The sequence below is a fragment of the Brassica rapa genome, chromosome A01 (genome assembly GCF_000309985.2).
Source record: "Brassica rapa cultivar Chiifu-401-42 chromosome A01, CAAS_Brap_v3.01, whole genome shotgun sequence".
Taxonomy (NCBI): Eukaryota; Viridiplantae; Streptophyta; class Magnoliopsida; order Brassicales; family Brassicaceae; genus Brassica; species Brassica rapa.
The window spans coordinates 18,293,240-18,312,725 of NC_024795.2; the positions used below are offsets into that span (position 1 = coordinate 18,293,240).

General features: G+C 33.4%; 3 protein-coding genes, 1 non-coding gene and 1 pseudogene across 6 annotated transcripts in view; all 5 read right to left on the reverse strand.

Moving 5' to 3' along the window:
* LOC117126833 (AP-1 complex subunit gamma-2) overlaps positions 1-2,605 on the reverse strand; it is a 55,610-nt gene extending 53,005 nt beyond the window's left edge. The window contains 8 exon segments of the mRNA XM_033275972.1: positions 226-334; positions 413-522; positions 677-731; positions 930-1,096; positions 1,334-1,438; positions 1,752-1,886; positions 1,889-1,921; positions 2,588-2,605. Coding sequence (XP_033131863.1) covers positions 226-334; positions 413-522; positions 677-731; positions 930-1,096; positions 1,334-1,438; positions 1,752-1,886; positions 1,889-1,921; positions 2,588-2,605 — 732 coding nt within the window.
* Positions 2,606-2,622: 17 nt separating this feature from the next.
* Positions 2,623-3,317, reverse strand: LOC103829695 (annotated as a pseudogene).
* LOC103831190 (serpin-Z1) lies at positions 2,623-8,739 on the reverse strand. Its single transcript, XM_033278290.1, has one exon. It carries the CDS (start codon positions 4,050-4,052, stop codon positions 3,582-3,584), a length of 471 nt encoding a protein of 156 aa, XP_033134181.1. The 5' UTR covers positions 4,053-8,739; the 3' UTR covers positions 2,623-3,581.
* A 236-nt stretch (positions 8,740-8,975) lies between these two features.
* Positions 8,976-13,034, reverse strand: LOC103829706 (probable alpha,alpha-trehalose-phosphate synthase [UDP-forming] 10). 3 transcript variants are annotated; one of them, XM_033277557.1, is made up of 4 exons: positions 12,717-13,034; positions 9,983-11,999; positions 9,635-9,908; positions 8,976-9,506 (listed from the first exon to the last, which is right to left on the reverse strand). In XM_033277557.1, exons 2-4 carry the CDS (start codon positions 11,962-11,964, stop codon positions 9,189-9,191), a joined length of 2,574 nt encoding a protein of 857 aa, XP_033133448.1. In that variant the 5' UTR covers positions 11,965-11,999; positions 12,717-13,034; the 3' UTR covers positions 8,976-9,188. The 3 variants fall into 3 exon arrangements, with proteins under 3 accessions (XP_033133448.1, XP_009103647.1, XP_018514189.1); XM_009105399.3 differs by having other exon boundaries at positions 12,697-13,031; XM_018658673.2 differs by lacking the exon at positions 12,717-13,034 and adding an exon at positions 12,086-12,211.
* A 2,701-nt stretch (positions 13,035-15,735) lies between these two features.
* TRNAQ-UUG lies at positions 15,736-15,807 on the reverse strand. The gene has a single exon. It is a non-coding gene; the product is annotated as a tRNA-Gln (tRNA).
* Between the last annotated feature and the right edge of the window lie 3,679 nt (positions 15,808-19,486).

Sequence of the window (19,486 nt, forward strand, 5' to 3'; positions counted from 1 at the left end):
CAAAAACCCCATCTAAATATTAAGGAATAAGTATCCCTTAATATGTAGAGTATATAACAACTTAAACCATTTTTTCACTTTAAAAAAAAAAAAGCAGAAGAACGAGCTAGCGCAGAAAATCAACAATACAAGAGTTAACATTTTTGAGGATGTGAGGAACGCATAACTTCCACCTGCAGTACCAGTCACAAGTCACAACAAAAACCGCCGGATGATGGTACTCACCGTAATTGGTTCTTCTAGTACAAGCATTCCATTATTGTTAACCAAGAGATCAGCATATTGTCATATGCACCATATTGCAACCCGCATAAGGGTTTCCTGCCCAAACATCATAATCACCGTCTTACTCTTAAATTACAAGATCAAATTGGGAAATGTCTGACAAAAACAAGAATGCCGTTCAGAATATGTATGTAATGCTCTGTACAAAGCCCTGACAGTGTACCCATGAAGATCAGGAGCATTTGTTATAACAACAATCAGCGCGTGCCATACATCATCTTTCACATAATTACCAGCCTGTTATGACATAATCAAGATTAGAAATCTCAAAATTAAGATCAACTTATTTTCATAAACATGTAAAGAAACATCAATTAAAGAAATCTACATGACCATTGGTGCCAATAAATTGATGGAAAATGTAGCTTCACTACATGAGTCAAAAATATACCTCAGATAGAACCTTTAGCATTTGATCAATGTACCAGATTTTCTCAGGAGCAAACCTAGTCAGCAAGGAAACACCAAAAGTTAGCACACATATAACTAATCACGTCTGATAGACACCATTCATCCAGGCTAGCATTCTAATAAAATTTATGGATTACTTTTAATAGAGCATAATCAAATCTATGTTACAAATTATAATGTTCAGTTGCTAACTTTTAGAATTATGAAATCTCATTATTCAAATGTCGTACAACTTACTTCTCTCAATGGAACATATCTTTGCAGTAAGAACACCCTTAAAATCTTGTTCTCTTACTTCCAAATATTCTATTAGCTCCTTTGCTAGTGGCTTCACGTTATTCACATTCACCAAAAGGTAAATAAGTTCAAGTGCCCTTCTCTGAATTGAAGCATCTGAATCCTAAACCAGAAGATATCAAAGAACATATTCCACTTAATAAAATCTCAGGCCATTTAAACAGAATTGGATGGTTAAATGTTAAAAAGAAAAACAAGATTCAGTCATTCTACTGTGATACCAAGCTGGGTAGCATGCTTTAGTTCTGAGGAATAAATAGCATTCCGTAACCTGTAAAAAAAAACCCTGGTATTTCAGTAAGATACACCAAAATGGCAACTGTAACACCACATTAAGTACCTTAACACACTCCAGTATTGTAGCTCTGTGTCTCTGAACCGCTTTGGAATCAACGGTTAAGGCTCTCGTCAGCATATTTAATGCTACGTATATGAGAAAGCAAAGCTTAGGTGTATTTTATTTTTTGTGGAAGATAGTCAATGGAGAGCTGGGAAAGGCATCAGATGAAGTGTGTTATCACTTGTTTTCAACATACAATTGTCCCATTTATACACAACTATCAAAACATGTCAGGTTTGGTTTCTTTTATCTTTTAACACCCCTACTCCTTGAAGTAGACAAATAAAAAATCACTGAAAACTAGACATATGAATGAACAACTTCTGATGGCATTAGAGTAAACGAAGAGCTGGAAGACTAATGTCGACGAATAATAAAATAACAGAGACAAGGGTACAGAAAACTCAGATACTAGTACAGTCGATAAAAACCTGATGTTATTATCTCGGTTGGACAAGAATTTTCCCAAGATATTGATTGCAAGGACACGTAAACCACCATTTTCTTCGATGCTCATTATCGTTTGAACGCATTCATATAGGATAGCGTTTTGCATGCATTTTTGTTTGACTCGGTTTTAGATGCCACCTAAGAAATTGAAAATCAAGTTGGGAACTTGGGAGTCAAGATATATTATATGAGATAATGATCCGGACAGATATAGATCAAAAGCTTTTCCAGCCAAATGTAGAGCTTGACCGCACGTGCGGGTGTTGTTTTGTTTTTTATTTTATTTTTTATAAATTGTTTAATAGCATTTTTAATACTGTTAAGTTTTATTAATCAATTACATGGGTTTGTATCTATCTAATTTGATGGTTTGGTTCTCCAAACTGATGAAAACCTAAAGTGTTAACAACCTTGGGATGTGATGTAGACGGAGAGGAAGGAAGGTAATATCACAAATTAATACAATGTTTGGTTTAGTAATGGTTTGTAATTGAATGGTTTAGTAAAAGGCTAAACATTGTATTTTATTAATTAGATAATACGATATGTAGATAACCAAGGATGAAGTGGTTTAGTAATGGTTTATTAATAAGCGACGAAGTGGTTTAGTGATTGTTTATTAATAAGAGAAGAAATGGTTTAGCAATGGTTTATTAATAAGAGAATCGTGGGTTTTGGATCTTTTGGTACAAATTAAAATCAAAACTCTGTGTTTGATAAAAGTGGCATAAATAGGTAAATATTGAGGAAAATTTAGGGTTAAGTACAAATTGTATTTCCCTTTTAATAGATTAGATAGAAGACAAGAAACGTAACAACCATAAAAAAAAAAAAAAAAAAAAAGCGAATTCCACTTTTTGCCAAATAACCAAACCGAAAGCCTAAGCAGATTTGTCGGAAGGATCAAATATCTGACCAACAAACAAAACAGTTCCAGTTTTGTCTTCTCTAATTAAGAACAAAAATGGATGATCTGCCACAAAATCTATCCTCTTAGGAGGGTTCATATACATGGAACATTCATCATCACTGTATGCAAAAGTGACAGCAGCAGCTTCAGCGCCTTCTTCATCAATCTCCACACATGCTTTATGATACAACGCCATTGAACGTAATCCCAAGTCTTAATTGTCTAAGCCATAAGCGATCTTAAACTTTGGGATTCTGAATTCATTAACTAAAACTTTGCATCTTGGAACGTGATAATCCAAGAATCCTGAAGTTGATGCCATTGTCTTCACAAGATCATCCAATCCATCATTCTTGTCTGGGAGATAAAAGTACATCGAGAAGCTGCCATTGGTACTATAGCCACCTTGTCCAAAAGGGAAGCTGTGACTGGTAGCATCACCGAAAAGGCCTTGTTGATAAGAGAAGCTGTGATTGGTCTCATCATCGCCTTGTCGATAAGGTATCCTGAGGACCTTGAAACCATCATAAGCCTTTAAGTATTGGTTCTCGTAGCTGCTCATGAATGGCACAGCCACTGAGGTTCCATTGAGAAGGTGGAACACTCTATCCCTCGTGTTGGACTTGAGGAATGGAACTTGCCATGCTCCTTTGAAGTACAAGGCGTTTCCATAAACACAGTTGGTTAGACTCGAGATGGATCCACGAGGAAGAAGATCTTTGATGAGACCATTGGTATGATCTTCAGCCCATTTATTCAGCTCTCTACGCACTTGCTCGGCATGTTATGTCATAAAGTATGAAGACAGAATATATAAACAAAATTAAATCAAGAAATAGAGCACAGAGACAGAGAGTTAATTCAAGAAACAGAACTTAGAAACAGAGTTTACTTTAAAGAAACAAAGCATATAAACAGTAACAAAAAGCTTACCTTTGAGCGGAAGTCTACGCGATCGAAAACAGCTTTGAAGAAATTCTCAAAGAGATCCTTTAACGATGAATCAATGGGTAGCGTTTTATCGATCCAGACACCATTGACGGACGAGATCTTCGGTCCACCGTTCGCGCTATGGTAAGCAAAGACAACGGAAACGATCTTGCTGAAGACGGCGTTGAGTTCATCGGTTGAAGAAGACCTCAGAAAGGAGAGGATCTCATCGGAGACTGAAGAACCGCCGGGACAAGAAGCCGCCAAAGTGAGCGCGGAGTTTATTGACACTGGTGAGAAAACGGAGTTCGAGTGTTTGGCTTTGGTAGAGGAGAGATTCTTCGAAACGATCAGCGCTATGTCCTTTTGGTTGTTATTGGCTTTCTCGACATCAATGGTTGACTTGGATGGGAAGCTAGAGGGCTTCATTATGATCTAGCTACAAAGAAAACTTCGTGGGGTTAAATAGGTTTTGATAAATCCTCTTTAGGGTTGGAAGTCGGTGGTATGATGTTTTATTTTTATTTTTACTTTCCATAGATTTATCATTTTAGTATAAGACTTCCTTTTCTGATTTTTTGTCCTTTTACCATTTCACAAACTTTCCATCTTATATTATCTTTTTACTTATGTACTTCGTTTTTGTGTTCTTTTGTTACAGTTTTTTTTCCTTTTTAGACTACTTACAATGGTTTGTTGTAAACTATTTTACAACAGTTGAAAAAAGTAATCTTACTCCAATGGTTTGTTGTAATAAAAAAAGAAGTGATGTGGCGTGAGATGGCAAATTTAGTGTTGAAAACTTTCAACACCCCTGAAAGTAGAAAGAAGAGGATAAATGTGACAAGTGTTGCATTATGATTAGCTACTTTGATTTTCATGTCTTTATTTTGCATCTCAATTATATAATTTCAATTATTTCATAATATTTATAAATAAATATATCAAAATTTATATCAAAATTTATAATTCTTCATTCTCTATAAATAGATACCACTTTCATTTGATTTGGACACAGAAAAAAAATCCGTCTTTAAAAAAAAAGGTTTAGTCTCCAATAAACTTTTGTTTTAGCTTTAAATATCTGTTTACCTAAATGGATCTAAACAATAACCCTTTCAACACTCAAAACTCTTCTAATTACCCTTTTAACTACCCAAATCCCAACAACTATCAGTTTCAAAATCAATCTCCCAACCAACCCCAGCATATGTCAAATTATGGTTATCCACCAAATTTCTTCATGCCGTCAGCCGTTCCAAATTATCGTCCATATTATGGATCAATGATGTCTTATCCATCTCAAGCATCCCCATATTCTTCTGCTCCAACGGGTAATGTAGCTGATTTGAATGTTGGAGCAACTGATTTTCCTGAGTTTTCTACACAAATGGCTCTTGGTGATATTAGCGGTATTCATGAAGCCATTCTAGATGCAGAAGAATATGGGGATGCTTATTGTACTAATTAAGTTATGGGTGTTTCCTTACTTGTTGTGTGTTTATTGTATTGCATTTTAAATTTATGTTCATTGTATGTGTTTTAGTAATGACTATTTCTATTTCTCGTTTTTATTATTTGTATAAAAAAATTAAAATAATATATAAAATTAAAAACAAATATTAAAACTAAAATTATTTTATAAAATTATTTAATTTTACTTATTTAAATTTAATTTGATATTAACGGTGATTAATAATATGTAATCACAAAAAACATAAACATAAATAAAATAAAAAATATGAAATAAAAATGGTGGGGTAAGGTGTTGTAATTTTATTAAACAAAACTATTGTAGAGAGTAAAAGTTATGTAGATGTTGAATAATGATGTGAAAGAGAGAGAATATGAGGTGGAGTGTTAAAAGAAAAAAAGTGGGTGTTGTAAATGAGTAACCATTGTAGATAGTCTTAGTTCTTTTGATATGTTTTAAAATAATTTGTGTAATATTTTTTTAAAAAAAATAAAAGAAAACAATATATTCTTATAAAGAAATAGCTTTAAACAATCACTACCGTTAAAACAATATATTCTTACCTGCATTTCACTAATAATGGCAGATATATAGTGAAATGAACGGGTTTATCCGGATGTGGAGGAATCAATATTGTTATATGGTTCAAATGTCACACCTCGTAAGGCTTTTTGCTGAAAATCAGATGCCCACCGAAGATAAAATACTTTTTGTGGCAGATAGTTTCGGGTTGTATTTCGGTAATGAAAAATCTGAAGACTAGAGGGATACAAGGGGATACACAGTGTACAAGATGTGGAGCGGCCAAAGAATCAATAAATCATGTATTTTTTTAATATCCACCGGCAGTTCAGGTATGCGCTCTATCAAAGATTCCCTCAAATCCAGAAAACTTTCCTACTCAGTCGCTCTACACAAATATGGATTATTTGTATTTGAGGGTAGTCTTGCAGATGGAAGACCACCATTTTGCTTGGATTCTATGATATATTTGGAAAGCCAGGAATAACAAGGTTTTTAGCAACATAGATATTGATCCAAGAGATTCTTTAAAATTGGCAGACACTGAATCATTGATTTGGAGAGAATCCCAAGGATCGATAACTGAGAGGGTTATACAAACTAGGGAAGTGGAGTTACAAGTCTTACCTAATATACCAGAGAGATGGTGTTTCACGGATGGGTCATGGAAGGAGAATGATATTCTTTCCGGACAAGGATGGTATAGTACTCTTGAAGATTTTGCAGGATTAATGGGAGCCAAAAACACAAGGGAAAGTTTAACACCACTTCACTCGGAAGTCGAAGCCCTTATCTGGGCAATGGAATGCATGAAGAATTTAAGGGAGTATCATATTACGTTTGTAACGGATTTTTCTCAATTAGTGAAGATGGTTTTGGAACCAGAAGAATGGCCGGCATTTGCAAATTATTTGGAAGACATCAAGATGATGAAAGAAAGTTTCAATCACTCGGAGCTCATTCATATACCTCGTACGCTTAATACAAAGGTGGATAGTCTTGCACGGAGTGTTAGGCAGAAATCGTCGTTTGTCGTTCATATGGATGCCGAGTTATCGGTGTGGTTTGCAGAGTCTTAGTTGAGTCTGTGTATGCTATTGACAAAAGAAAAAGCTTTATAAATCACAAACCAAATTTTTGTTTTTAAACTAGCATTTAAGGGTCAAATGACCAAAATATATTTCTTGAAAAGAGATAAAAGATAATTACACCCCTTATATATATATATATATATATATATATAATATTTAGATAAATATTATTATTTTTAAATGTACAAAAACAATTTCTAATTTTCTTTTGAAAAGTTTATTGTAAAGTTTTTTATATAAATATGATATCATTCAGAATCTATGCTTATAAAGACTTTAGTGGAAGCCCTTGACCAATAGTTCATTAATGTTTCTACACTAGAAGATTTGAGTTTCGATTCACAGCAAAGACGAATTATGCAGAATATTCGAGAAAAAGGCTTATCAGAGATCTTCAGCATAGCGCAAAGAGTCCCCTCAGGAATGGATCTCATACGGCGACTCCAGAGTGATGCAGTTAGACGTTACAGATAGAATTGTCGGCTGTAATATCGTATATGTAATGTTTCTTATAGTTTGTAATATCATAATTAACAAAAAAGAAATTATAAAGATTTTCCTGAATAAGTATAATATTTCATAAAATTTAGAAATATATTGATAAATATGTATAATATTTTCATAAAATTTAGGAATACATTCATTAATAAATATTTAAAAACAAATAAATATATATATAGAAAAACCTTCATGAACCTTATTGAGTTTGTATTATATGTATATTTAGTGAAATATTTTTAAATATGTATAACATCTTCCTAAATTTTTCAGAAGACCTTCATAAATTCGGTATTTAAACTTTATTATACATGTTTGAAAGCATTTTCATAAATTTTCGAAAGATGTTATATACTGAGTAATATTTTAATATACATATAAATTAAATTCAGGAAGATGTTACACATTTAGGAAGAATTTCCTAAATATATATATTAGTTTCTTTCAAGAAGTCAATTTACATATTTATGAAATGTTTTTTTGAATTCAGAAAAAATTATAAATTCAAGAAGATATCACATGTTCTTGAAGATCTTCAACTTTCTCTTTTAAGAAAACTCTTTTATAAACTAAAAATTTTGGAAATCTTTTTTTGAAAAATAATATTGAAAAAAAGATTTTATTTATCATTTTTAAATTTTATAATATTTATTTATTTTTATATGTTTAATAAATAATTATTTTTGTAAAAAAATTATTAAAATTATAAATGGGGCAAATCTCCCAAAAGACAATAAATGTATTTTTTTGACCAAAAGAACACATAAGTAGAAAAATAAGCAAAAGATGTTTGTTTGATTAAAGAGGTAAACGACAATTATAAATTTTTCAAAAAAAAAATCATTCAATTAGAAACTTTTTTGGAAAAAAAAAATTTCGGTTTGTTAAATTTTATTTTAAAATCGAAAAATAATTTTTGAAAATATTTTTAAAATTATTATTTTAGTTTTCTAAATATTAGTTATATATTTTTAAAAATCTTAAACCCCACCCCCAGATCTAGACCCTAAGTTAGTTTACCCATGTTTAGTATAAGTGTTTTTTATTTCTTTATGAAATCTATTTTTTCTTTTTGCTGCTATGATTCTACTTGTGCGTGCGTTGATGACACTCTTTGCCCTTGTGCAATCTTCTACTGCAATATGCACTCCCCTACATGTATTCACTACAAACTATGACATTATCAGGTGGCTTTCCTCTTTTTCCTTTGTGGCAAAGTAAAGAATTATTGTTTGATATATTCACTTCCCCGTGAATCTTGGCGTTTTCTCAAAATTTTCCTTTATGGAACTTGTTTTCTTCCCATACTCTCCACTTGCGTTTAGTGATTGTGTTGCATGAAGTATTGTGTTGAAGCTTAGACACTTTGTTGTCTGGTTTTCATAAAGGCTTAGAAAATGGTCGCATATGCTTCAACAGCCGAATTCTTGATTGGTTTATTCAACACTCGGTGTTGTGTCAATTTTGGGTTTTAGAGCACTCTACGTGCTATCTAAATCCCTTTGCAGCATTTCAAACCTTTGTATTATTGTGGTCAAGGATAGAGGACTCCTCCACGACTTTAGTTGCTTAGCTATGATGTTTGCTCCTATCCTTTGTGTGTTTGATCTCCGCTCTGTTATAGTGGTTTCTTTAGCCGGTTTGGCGTGGTTGTCATCTACTTCGAACAATTAATTACTCCATCGATGAAGTTTAATGATCTTATAAAATTTAGGTTTGTCCAAAATATTTATGTCCGCACGATGTGCGGTACACCTTGTAGATTGATAAAGGAATGAAAAACGTATATCATTTATAAACACACAATAGCAAAGAACTCGTCTCTTGCTCATAATTCTTAAATTATTATCAAACCATGACAATGAGTTTTGCCTTTGTTTTCTTTCTGTTTTCTATGTACAAATCATGTTTCTTTTCATGGTTCAGATTCCCAGTTGTCTCCTAAATAACTCTTGAGTTGATCTCTGATTTACAGCTTACTCATACCACGCTTTCGAAGGAGACTCTAAGGTGAGAAGGGTACCTAGGCTTTGGGCTAGAAGAAGTGTTGGCAAGTCCTTGAAGCAGCTTCACCACGTCGCTTACTTCATCCAGAAAGTACTTGGCTTTGCTTGGTTTTCTTCCCACCGTACACGCGAATATCTCTGACGATGGCTGAGCCGAGAGAGTTGTTGTTATGCTCTCAAACATGTCTTCGTCTGATCTGTCGTCCCCAATGCATACCACAAAATCCGGTGCATTCCCTTCTTCAAGCATTCTCCTAAGAACTTTCCCGGTGACGAGACCTTTGCTTACTCCCTATTAGTCCAAAGATCCCAGTTTAGAACTATGTTTAATCAGACTCTATAAGAATTGGCTACTATTCAATGCAATACACAATTGAGATCATAGAAGATTTGGAGATAGGGGGACGAAAGTGTATTTACCTGAGGCTTAACTTCAACGATTTGGTGACCTCTGTTAACCACAACGGGCTCATTTACAAGAACAGATTCTAGATGGTCCAGAAGTTCCTTGGCTTGACAAGAACCAAAGTCCCGGTCAGCATCCTGGTGATGCCACACTAGAGCACTTTCTTTTGCTTCTATCGTAGATCCATCTGTAGTTTCTGTATACAGTCTCATGATAGGTTCCACTATTTTCTTCCATTCAAAGTCATTAGAAAAGCCGCTTGTTTCCCAGTCACAAGACTCATTCCACCTGCATCACACAGATTTGTCTTTTTCTTTTCCAAACAGCAGAATTATTAAGACAAAACCAGTAGAGTAGCCTACCTTGTGAAGTAACCGTGTTCAGCTGCTATTCCAAGATTCTGACACGGTGCAAGCCACTCGCTTAAAGAAACTTTCCCCCTCCCGCTAACAATAAACACAGTGTTATTAGGATCACTACACAGTGCCTTCAACGCAGACATCACATCAGCACTTGGTTCCTTTACAATCAAAGTCTCCGGAACTAAAGTACCGTCATAATCAAGAAATATTGCTCTCTTGCTCGATCTTCTATAAGCACTAACGGTTTGCTCAACGGATAGCCTTCTGAAATTAGGAGAGAGAGCGATGAGCCTAAACCCCAAACCCCAACCCACACCCCAGCACCTTTTACTGTAATGATCCCGACACGCCCTCTCCAAATCCTGTGCAAAGCTGCGCGACCAGTACGCCACATCGTGTGTACTAATGTACTGATAGTGTTTCTTATGGCGTAGCTGCTTCTCTGAATCAGACATGGTGAGAGCAGAGTACATAGAATCAGCCACCGCATCAACGTCCCAAGGGTTAACCCTAATGGCGCCACTTAAAGAAGGAGAGCAACCAATGAACTCAGACAGAACAAGCGTGCTTGTGCGAGGAGGAGAATCGTCACTTAGTCCCATAGATTTATCCATTTCAGGAGTTCCCTGACGACAAACAGTGTACTTGTACGGAACTAAGTTCATCCCATCCCTCACCGCGTTGACTATGCAGCATTCCGCCATGGCGTAATAGGCAGACTTCTCAAACCGAGGAACAGGACGATCAATAAGAACCACTGGCTCATAACCAGGCGAACCGTAACGCTCGTTGATTCTGTTAACAGTATAATACGTCTCTTTCTTGGCCTCTTGAACGTCTTTACCTGATCCTCTTGCTGGGTTTACAATCTGAATCAGAACTACCTTCCCCAGCATGCTGGGATACTGCTGTAAGAGGTGTTCAAAGGCTAAAATCTTTAGACTTAGACCTTTGAATATATCCATGTCATCCACACCGAGAATCACCTTCTTACCCCGGTACTTCTCTTGGATCTCTTTCAGTTTTTCAGCAGTAGAAGGTAGATTCAGAACGGATTCGAGCCTCCCCATTTGAATACCTATAGGAAGAATCTTGAGGAAAACTGTACGGCCCAAGTAGTCAAGAGCAATATGGCCTCTCTTAGACTCGTACTCCAACCCAAGCATTCTGCAGCAGCACGACAAGAAATGCCGTGCGTAATCAAAGGTGTGAAAGCCGATTAAGTCACAGTTTAGGAGGCCCCTTAGTAGCTCCTCTCGAACAGGCAAGGTTCGATAAATTTCAGAAGAAGGGAATGGGCTGTGGAGGAAGAAACCAAGCTTAACCCTGTAGAAACGCCTCCTCAGAAACGTTGGGAGAAGCATTAAATGATAGTCATGAATCCAAATGCAATCTTCCTCGAGATTAATCGCACCCATCACCTTATCTGCAAATATTTTGTTGGCGGAAACGTATGCCTGCCAAAGACTGCGGTCAAAGCGTTCACCATGGTCAGGGCACATGGGTAACATGTAGTGGAACAGTGGCCAAAGCTGCTGTTTACAGAAGCCGAGGTAGAATTTTTTATGCACATCTTGTGGGAGGAAAGTGGGTACGCAACTGAACTCCTCGAAAAGTATTTGAGCGACCTCGTCTTGCTCGCTGAGATCAACATCTGTCTTGAGTGATCCAACGTAAACGACTTCAGTCTCTGGAGAAAAACCATCCTTGAGATGTAACAGGGGAGAATCGTTGTCCAGGCTGAATATCCACTGTCCAGTTTCTGAATCCTTTTTGCAATTTAAAGGAAGAAAGTTGGCCACTATGATTTTGCGCTCGCGGCAAGGTAATGAGATGGCATCTGAATCACGGTCACTAATCCCATAACCATCGATGATGCCAGGAACCGTCATAACTCTAGGAAGAGATCTGGGAGTGTGAGGAATGTCCAAAAGATCCCCAGAGGCCAAGTCTAAGAGGTTTCCAAATGATTTTGACCCCATTACTAAAACAGAAGATGGAGATAGATACTCCTAATCTGAAACAAAAGGGAACAGAATCAACATTTTTAGCAAATGAAGCATATTAAATCGCCACATCAATCAAACTAAATCAGAGAAATACACTAGAGACAAGACAAGTGTTATGTAGAGAGCAATAATAAAGCTGAGAGGTGTGATCCTTTTCACGGGAACAAGGGCAGAGAAGATAAATATGCACGCACACGTGACGAAACTGGTCCAGGGAACAAAGAAGTGTCGGAAAAGTCTCAAGAAAACTGCACACACTGTTTAACTAATTCACGACAAGTGATAAACACAATCAGGGTCATACTCAAAACCAAAAAAAAAGAAAGAAAGTCAAAGTCTTTAAAGAGAAGGGCTTCAACATAAGCTATGATGCTAATCATCTTCTTTAAAATTTGCAAAACTACAAAAAAGCAAAGAGAAGAAGGTTGAGCAGTGAGTGGCCTGAATCATTATCAAGGAAGTGTTATAAGTGTGAAATCTGAAATTCTAAAGCCAAAAAGAAAACTACTTTAAGGAAGCAAATTAAGAAACAAACACGATCCGAAACCCCAAATACGTAGGGCACGTTTACCACAGAAACAAAAGGATCAGAACAAATCAATCAGACAACGAAGCGATTCAAGAGGTCAGATCAGAGGAGAAAGCGAAAAAAGGAAAAGAGGAGTGAACGCTTGGGAACAAACTCAAAAGCAGCTTTTTGCTTACCAAAGGAAAGTCACACACACCCAAAAAAATAATCGGCGGTCACCGTGCGAGAGGTAGCCCCGTTGAAGTTTTCCGTCAACGGCGTTCGTTCGATCTGCAGAAAGAGAGAGGAAATGGAAACGGAGAGATGGGATATTCTGTGAGAGAGACTACGCATTTGTATTTCTTTTTAATGCGATTTCATCTACAAAGTTGGATAAGTTTGACAGACTCTTTGTTTTTTTGTTTTTTTATTTTTATTTGTTTATGTTTTTCTTTGTATGACATTTTCTAATCGTGGATTAGATAAGATATATGTTGGGTTTTTCCTATTCCGAATCCCACCGTAAAAATTAAAACCAAACACAAGAAGAAAAAAAAAGAGTATTCAAAAGGACTCTTATAAAATAAAATAAAATTCTCTGAGTCTATTAACAGCATCTCTAATAATTAGCTTCATTTTATCTTCAAATGTTCACCTTTTTCAAAAAAAAAAAAAAAAAAAAAAAACAACATTCACTCCAATGGTTTGCTTCATTTTCTTCTTGTAAAATAAATATTCCAAATATATTACATCTTCATTTTATCATTAGTTATTAATAACACCTTCTAGTTTCTCATTTTTATTAATTTTGCCCATCTGTTTTATTTTAATGTAATCCAACTTGTTTAACATTATCTTATAATAATATTATTACAATCAACATAAATAAATAAATAAAACATTAGATTTTTAAAAGAAGTATCAGGCATATATTTTTTCTCACGGGTGATCAATTAAATCGTTCTGAAGTGCGAAATGAGCTTTTTGATCTTTAATTCTTCTAAATCGAGTAAGAAATTTTTGAAAACGAATATCCTCATGTTTTTTTTTTATATCAACCTCTTAGGTAGAACTTCTCTGGCAACTTTAATTGGTGCATTGAGATCACACTCATCTTCAGTTATCATGTTATGTGAAATTATACAAGTGATCATGATATCATGTATTTGACTTTTTATATTAATTATGTAACTTTACTTTATTTATTAGTATAAGTTTTAAGTATATTTAATATTTTAAATTAATATGATGAAAACAACAACTGAAATTAGAAATTAATTGGATTATATTAAAACAGTGGCAAAAGATAAGAGTAAATAAAAGTTAAAGACCAATTTACAATTAAAAAAGTTCATCTTAAAAAAATGAAGATATGCACAATAGATCTTCAAATTTGAAGCAACAATGTTCACGGTTTCATTTTGAAGCAAGAAATGAAATGTAGTTGGAGCAAAAATTTCTTCAAACCGAAGCAAAAGTGAAAAATAAAGTGGGATTGAAAATACTCTAAGGTAGGTTTAGAGAATCAAATGGGTCATGATCTAGCTAATATTTTGTTGGAAGTTTCGTCACTTACTGGGTTGAAGATTTACCAAAGGAATTTGTGTTTCAATGGTTGGATCTTCTGTAATGTGGATTTTAGTGAAGTTGGTCACTACAATTTTTGCAGTATTGTCTTAAGTGTTTAGTAAATTTACGGTAAAATCTTTTCTGATTGAGTTAAAATTTAGTAGAAGTGTTTTTGACTTCTTCATCTTGGATTGTATATGGAATTAGTCTCTAGTTTCCAGAATCCTTGTGAGCTGAAGTCGTTTTGTTGTTGCTGGTTTTAGAGCTCGTGTATTGCTTTTTTTGTTGTTGTTTTATCTTGTATTGGAAATAACTTTTTGTAGTTAGATTATCTGGATCTGTTCGGGTTGTTGAACATGGTGGACATGGTTGTACTCATATTGAAATAAATTTCCACATAAAAATGTTTGTCTCATTTAGTTTTTGCTTATACTATATTCTGGTATTGTTGACGTATTTTCGTCACAGATTCATACAAGTGCGGAGAACAATTATATTTTCACTACACTTTCATGAGGCGTATGTTTTTCTAACAGATTGATATTATAAAGATTTGGCTGAGTGGTAGTTTGCTTGTGCGATATTATCCAACATAATGTTATCAAAGCTTCTGGTTTTCGAACTTTGGATTTTATAAGTTCATATTATTGTTTGCTTGTGTCAAAGATGGAAAATATGGAGATGATGATAAGTTTGAATGGTGCTAACTATCATCTATGGAAAACTAAAACCAACTTCCAACATATAATATAAGTTCTAAATATGACTAATATCAGGTTTAAAACCCATAGAACCATGATCAATCATCATGGAGAGACTGATACATACTATTGCATACTTGTGAAGGTGTTTAGTGATGATGATTTTCTCATCTTACTGATGTATGTGGATGATATGTTTATTGGGAGCAGAAACTTGGACAGAATTAAAAAGCCGAAAGAGCAGCTTAGCAAGTCATTTGTCATGAAATATTAGAGTCCAACGAACCAGATTCTCGGTTTAAGATTTGTCATGATAAAAGTTAGACGCTGGCTGATTCACTTGTGTTAGGAAAAGTTCATTGTATACACAAGATTGGTATTCTATGTTTAATTAATGCATTTTTTGCAAAAAAAACTAAAACATAAACTAAAAACTAAAAATGGATGGTAAAATTTTACTGGAAAGGAAATAAAACTAAAAAATATTAATAAATCAAAAATATGTATTTAATGTTTACTAATATGTATGCAAATCCTAAAACATCAATCTTTCAAGTCTAGAGGGAGTATTTATTTGGAATAAGTCTATCTACACTGGTTTACATAACTCAACACCATATTTTCCTTGTTAACACTTCACATCCTATTTTTCTTTTGTTTCCACTTCAACATTCATTTTTCTTTGAACATTAATAATAGTTTTGCTTAGTAAAATTCAGTATTTTACTCCACCGCTTTTAATTTATATTTTTATGTTACAATTTAATAGTTACGTACTAATTATAATTTTTATTGTACTTAAATATTAAATTGGAAACTAGAAAAACTTGAGTGCTAAAGGATTATTTTATATTGATATCTAATTAAAAATATTTTTTGTGGTAGCGTAGCTTCCATTCTGAGAAACTCTAGAACAGTTGTATTTTGTGTTCACCTCGTGGCTGGTTTTAAATTAATAAAAAGCAAAGGTCCTACCGGGAGTCGAACCCAGGTCGCTGGATTCAAAGTCCAGAGTGCTAACCACTACACCATAGAACCTTCTTATTTTTCATCAAAAAAACAATGTTAAACTTTGGTATTGTTTTTTAAAAAAATATTATAAATTTTCTATTTACTTATTACAGCCAAATTTTAAAACTAACACAATTTGACTTATTTAATTGTCACGCGGTTGTTTTTGTAACACACTTAAATACTATATACTATAAATAGTAAGAAGCATAATAAAAATAAAGCAACCAAACAGACTTAATTTTACACTAGAGCTCCTGCGCAGATATTGGTTTTTACATTTTTATAAACTGATATTTATTTTTGATGATTAGTGTTATATATTTTAGATGTGTCGTAACTAATTGTATTCAAATCCGGATTGAATCGGGTAATGTAGTTATTTTTGGTAAAAATATTCCGAATCCGTTTCAGATACATTTGTTATTTGAATATTTTTAGGTTCATATACATTAGAACTGAACCATTTAAACCTAGGAAGACCTAACCCGGAATCTACACATAAATTTATAATATTTAAGCGCGGCCTAGTTTCAAAAAAAAAATCTAATACCCAAAAGAAACAAACCGTACTTGAATGGGTATCTGAATGTCCATGCCTAACTGCTTTTGTATACAAAAGAAAAAACTCTTTCTATGTGTTTGGCTAAATTAAGTGAAATAGAAATAGTTTTATTTAGTAAAATAGTTATATGGTGTGAAAAATTAAGTGACAATATATGTAATACGTTTTTTTATTTTGATTTAAGTTATTATTTTGTATAAATAAAATATGTCTTTAAATTACGTGTTTGGCTATGTAATTTTCCACCGATTGAAATTAAGATAAAAAGCGTAAAACCGACTAAACCAAACTTTTAACCATATGCAAAACCCTGTTATTTTACATTTTGATTTTTATAATTAGTACAAAGTTAAGGTTAATTAACTAATAAATAAAATCTGCAATAATATTATTATAATAATATAATTAATGATGTGATGTATTGTTAAGATAATATTATTAATGAATTGGTTAAATTGAGTTAAAAAAGGAATGCCAATTAATGTAATAACTTGTTGAAAACAAGGTTGGTCCTATTTGTTCTTCAGTTTTATAGATGATGAACATATATAAATTATTGGATTGTATATTTGAGGAATATTTTGTTCAAATATGTAAACGTGATCTTATGATGAAATAACAATTAATGCTGAAATATATGATTAGTTAGATTTTAATGGCATTTGTTGTAATTAAACTAATAATCTAAGGGTTAGTTTATTTTTGTACATCAATTTTAATAATATAAATTTGTAGTTTTTTACGGTTGTTGGCTTTACATGAAATTCAATTATCATGGTTTATAAGAGGAAAATAGACAAAAATTTCTCATGTGAAAAAATTAATAATCAAAGCCGATTTTTATTCATATAACTATCGTTTACAATAGAATTTATGTTCATTTTATAGTTTAATACAATTTTTTTTTTAATTTTTCTTTTTTAATTTAAAATATATATAAAAAACTTTTGTATTTAATTAAATTTAAAATAAGAATAAATGCTATACCATTATTTTTTTGTAATATACAAGAAAATATTAAACATTTAATTATTTTCTTAATCTACAAGAAGATTTTTAAGTTATATCTAATTTGAAATGGATGGACTATAGTTTATATTGAATGGGTGTCACATAGGGTCGTCTTAAACTCTATAAAGACCTTGTTCAAAAAAAAAAACAAGGCCTTCTATTATAACCTGAAATAATTTATGTTTTTTTTTGACAAAATAGTGTTATAAAATATAATAAATACACACAATCTAATATGAGTAGAAAAAACATCTTTTTGTTTTATAATAAAAAAACTTATGAAAAATACCTTTTTGAAACTATAAAATTTTCAGCTTCTTTTTCTTTTTATTTTGTTATTGTATCCATAATTAGGAGTCATAATCTATATAAAAAAAACTAATAAAGCAAAGAACCTGGATAGTCGTTAGACAAAAAGCCATAGACTTTTGATTTAATTAAACAAATAGTTGGAGACTCTTCATTTTCTTCTCGACAGAAGCTTAGACTAGTCTTTTTTGTGTTTACTATTTTTTGTAAAAATTATTGAAAAATTAAATATTTATCTCCTTATTTATAATCACTAATTAATCATAGTTTCCTAAACATAATCAAATTAGAATATTATATTTTTGAATTTACACTGAATATTAAAACAAACACCGACAGCTATTTTGTAATTTCCAAAATATATAATTGATATAAATGTTAATTACTTCTTCACTTATTGCATTTTTGTTGGTTATGTAAATAAAATCAAATTTGTAATATATATATTTACTGGTTAGTAAATACAAAAATTAAATTTATATTTAGTTATCTAATTTTTAAATTTATAACTATTACTAAAATAAAATAATTATAAACTTTCAAAAATTTTGGATCTTGTTTGAACGTTCCACTTATACGTGCTAAAAGACTGTCTTTGTGTTAAAGTTTATGTTTGATTTTCTTTTTGCGAATAAAAACATCTTTAGGTAAACAAGAAAACAACATGGGTAAGTTTTCTCTCTCCTCTCTTTGCGAGAGGTTTGTTCTCTCGAATCCTCCGATCTTCTTATCACAAAAAAAATCTTTCAGAAGGTTTGGAGTTGAATCGAAGGAGGAGAGAGTCCGGTGTTTTTTTGGCTTTCCGGTTTCGGTGTTTCCGACCGGCCCCTGTTTCCGGCGTCGCATCTGTTCCTCCGATGGTCGTCCGGCTTTAGACTCTGGGAAGCGGTGGCTTCTATAGCACCTGCTTCGCCGGCTTTGTCTCCGGGATTCGGCGGCTGAGTAGCGTCGTTTTCGCCGGCTATGTTTGATCGTCGATTCAAGCACTCCACTTCTCCACCGACTCTCGATTTCAGTCTCCGATGTTCGGAGTTCTTTGAATTGATTGAAGACGGTGTTTTTTTCTGAAAAGACGATCCGGTTGCGTTTGCTTTCTATGAAGACTTCTTCGTTTAGACGGTTTTCACCGATCTATCTTTTCTCATGGCGGAGCTCCGACGTAACCTTTCCGGAGGAGGTGGTGGTTTCTAGCTTGACGCGTGTCTTCGAATCGTGTGTCGATCGGATACGTGGTGGCCATCGATGATTACCTTCCTCTACGGTTTCCTTTATTGGGCTGTTGGCCCATGGAGTTTTTTGTAAATGTGGCCTGATGTTTAGGCCTGCTGTATGTTTGTGTACTGGGTTTTGTTTCCTTGTTGGGCTTTGCCCTTTAATAAAATTCTCAGACGTCAAAAAAAAAAAAAAACATCTTTAGGTTGGAAGAGTATGTGGTCGCCACGGGGTAAGAAGTAAAACATCGTTGGTGACTCGTGGTGGTGTGGAGATAATGGGTCCCACTGATTATCCACTTCGCCGCGTTACACAGTATTACATAACAAGTGGGACCTACGCTTCAATGGCCTCATCCTCATCTCCTCACCGACGAATTCACCGTAAAGCTTCTTTTTGAGATATAAAAGTAAAACAGCAAGCTGGCGAGTTGACAATTGGAATTTTGTTTTCTTCCACAGTTTCTGTTCTAGACGTAAAGATAATAAATAAAATACCATTTTAGTCCCTTAATAAAAGTCCCATAAAAGTGTCTATAAAGGTTTTGTTAAAAGAATTATTTACATGTACACTTTGGTGTGTTTATTTTAGGGATGTTCAATCCAATAA

Coding starts and splice junctions, on each gene's coding strand:
- LOC103831190 (XM_033278290.1), bottom strand. CDS start 4,052: ATGAAGCCCTCTAGCTTCCCATCCAAGTCAACCATTGATGTCGAGAAA.
- LOC103829706 (XM_033277557.1), bottom strand. CDS start 11,964: ATGGGGTCAAAATCATTTGGAAACCTCTTAGACTTGGCCTCTGGGGAT. Junction 9,909..9,982: donor GAACACGGTTACTTCACAAG/GTAGGCTACTCT, acceptor TGTGTGATGCAG/GTGGAATGAGTCTTGTGACT. Junction 9,507..9,634: donor TCGTTGAAGTTAAGCCTCAG/GTAAATACACTT, acceptor TTGGACTAATAG/GGAGTAAGCAAAGGTCTCGT.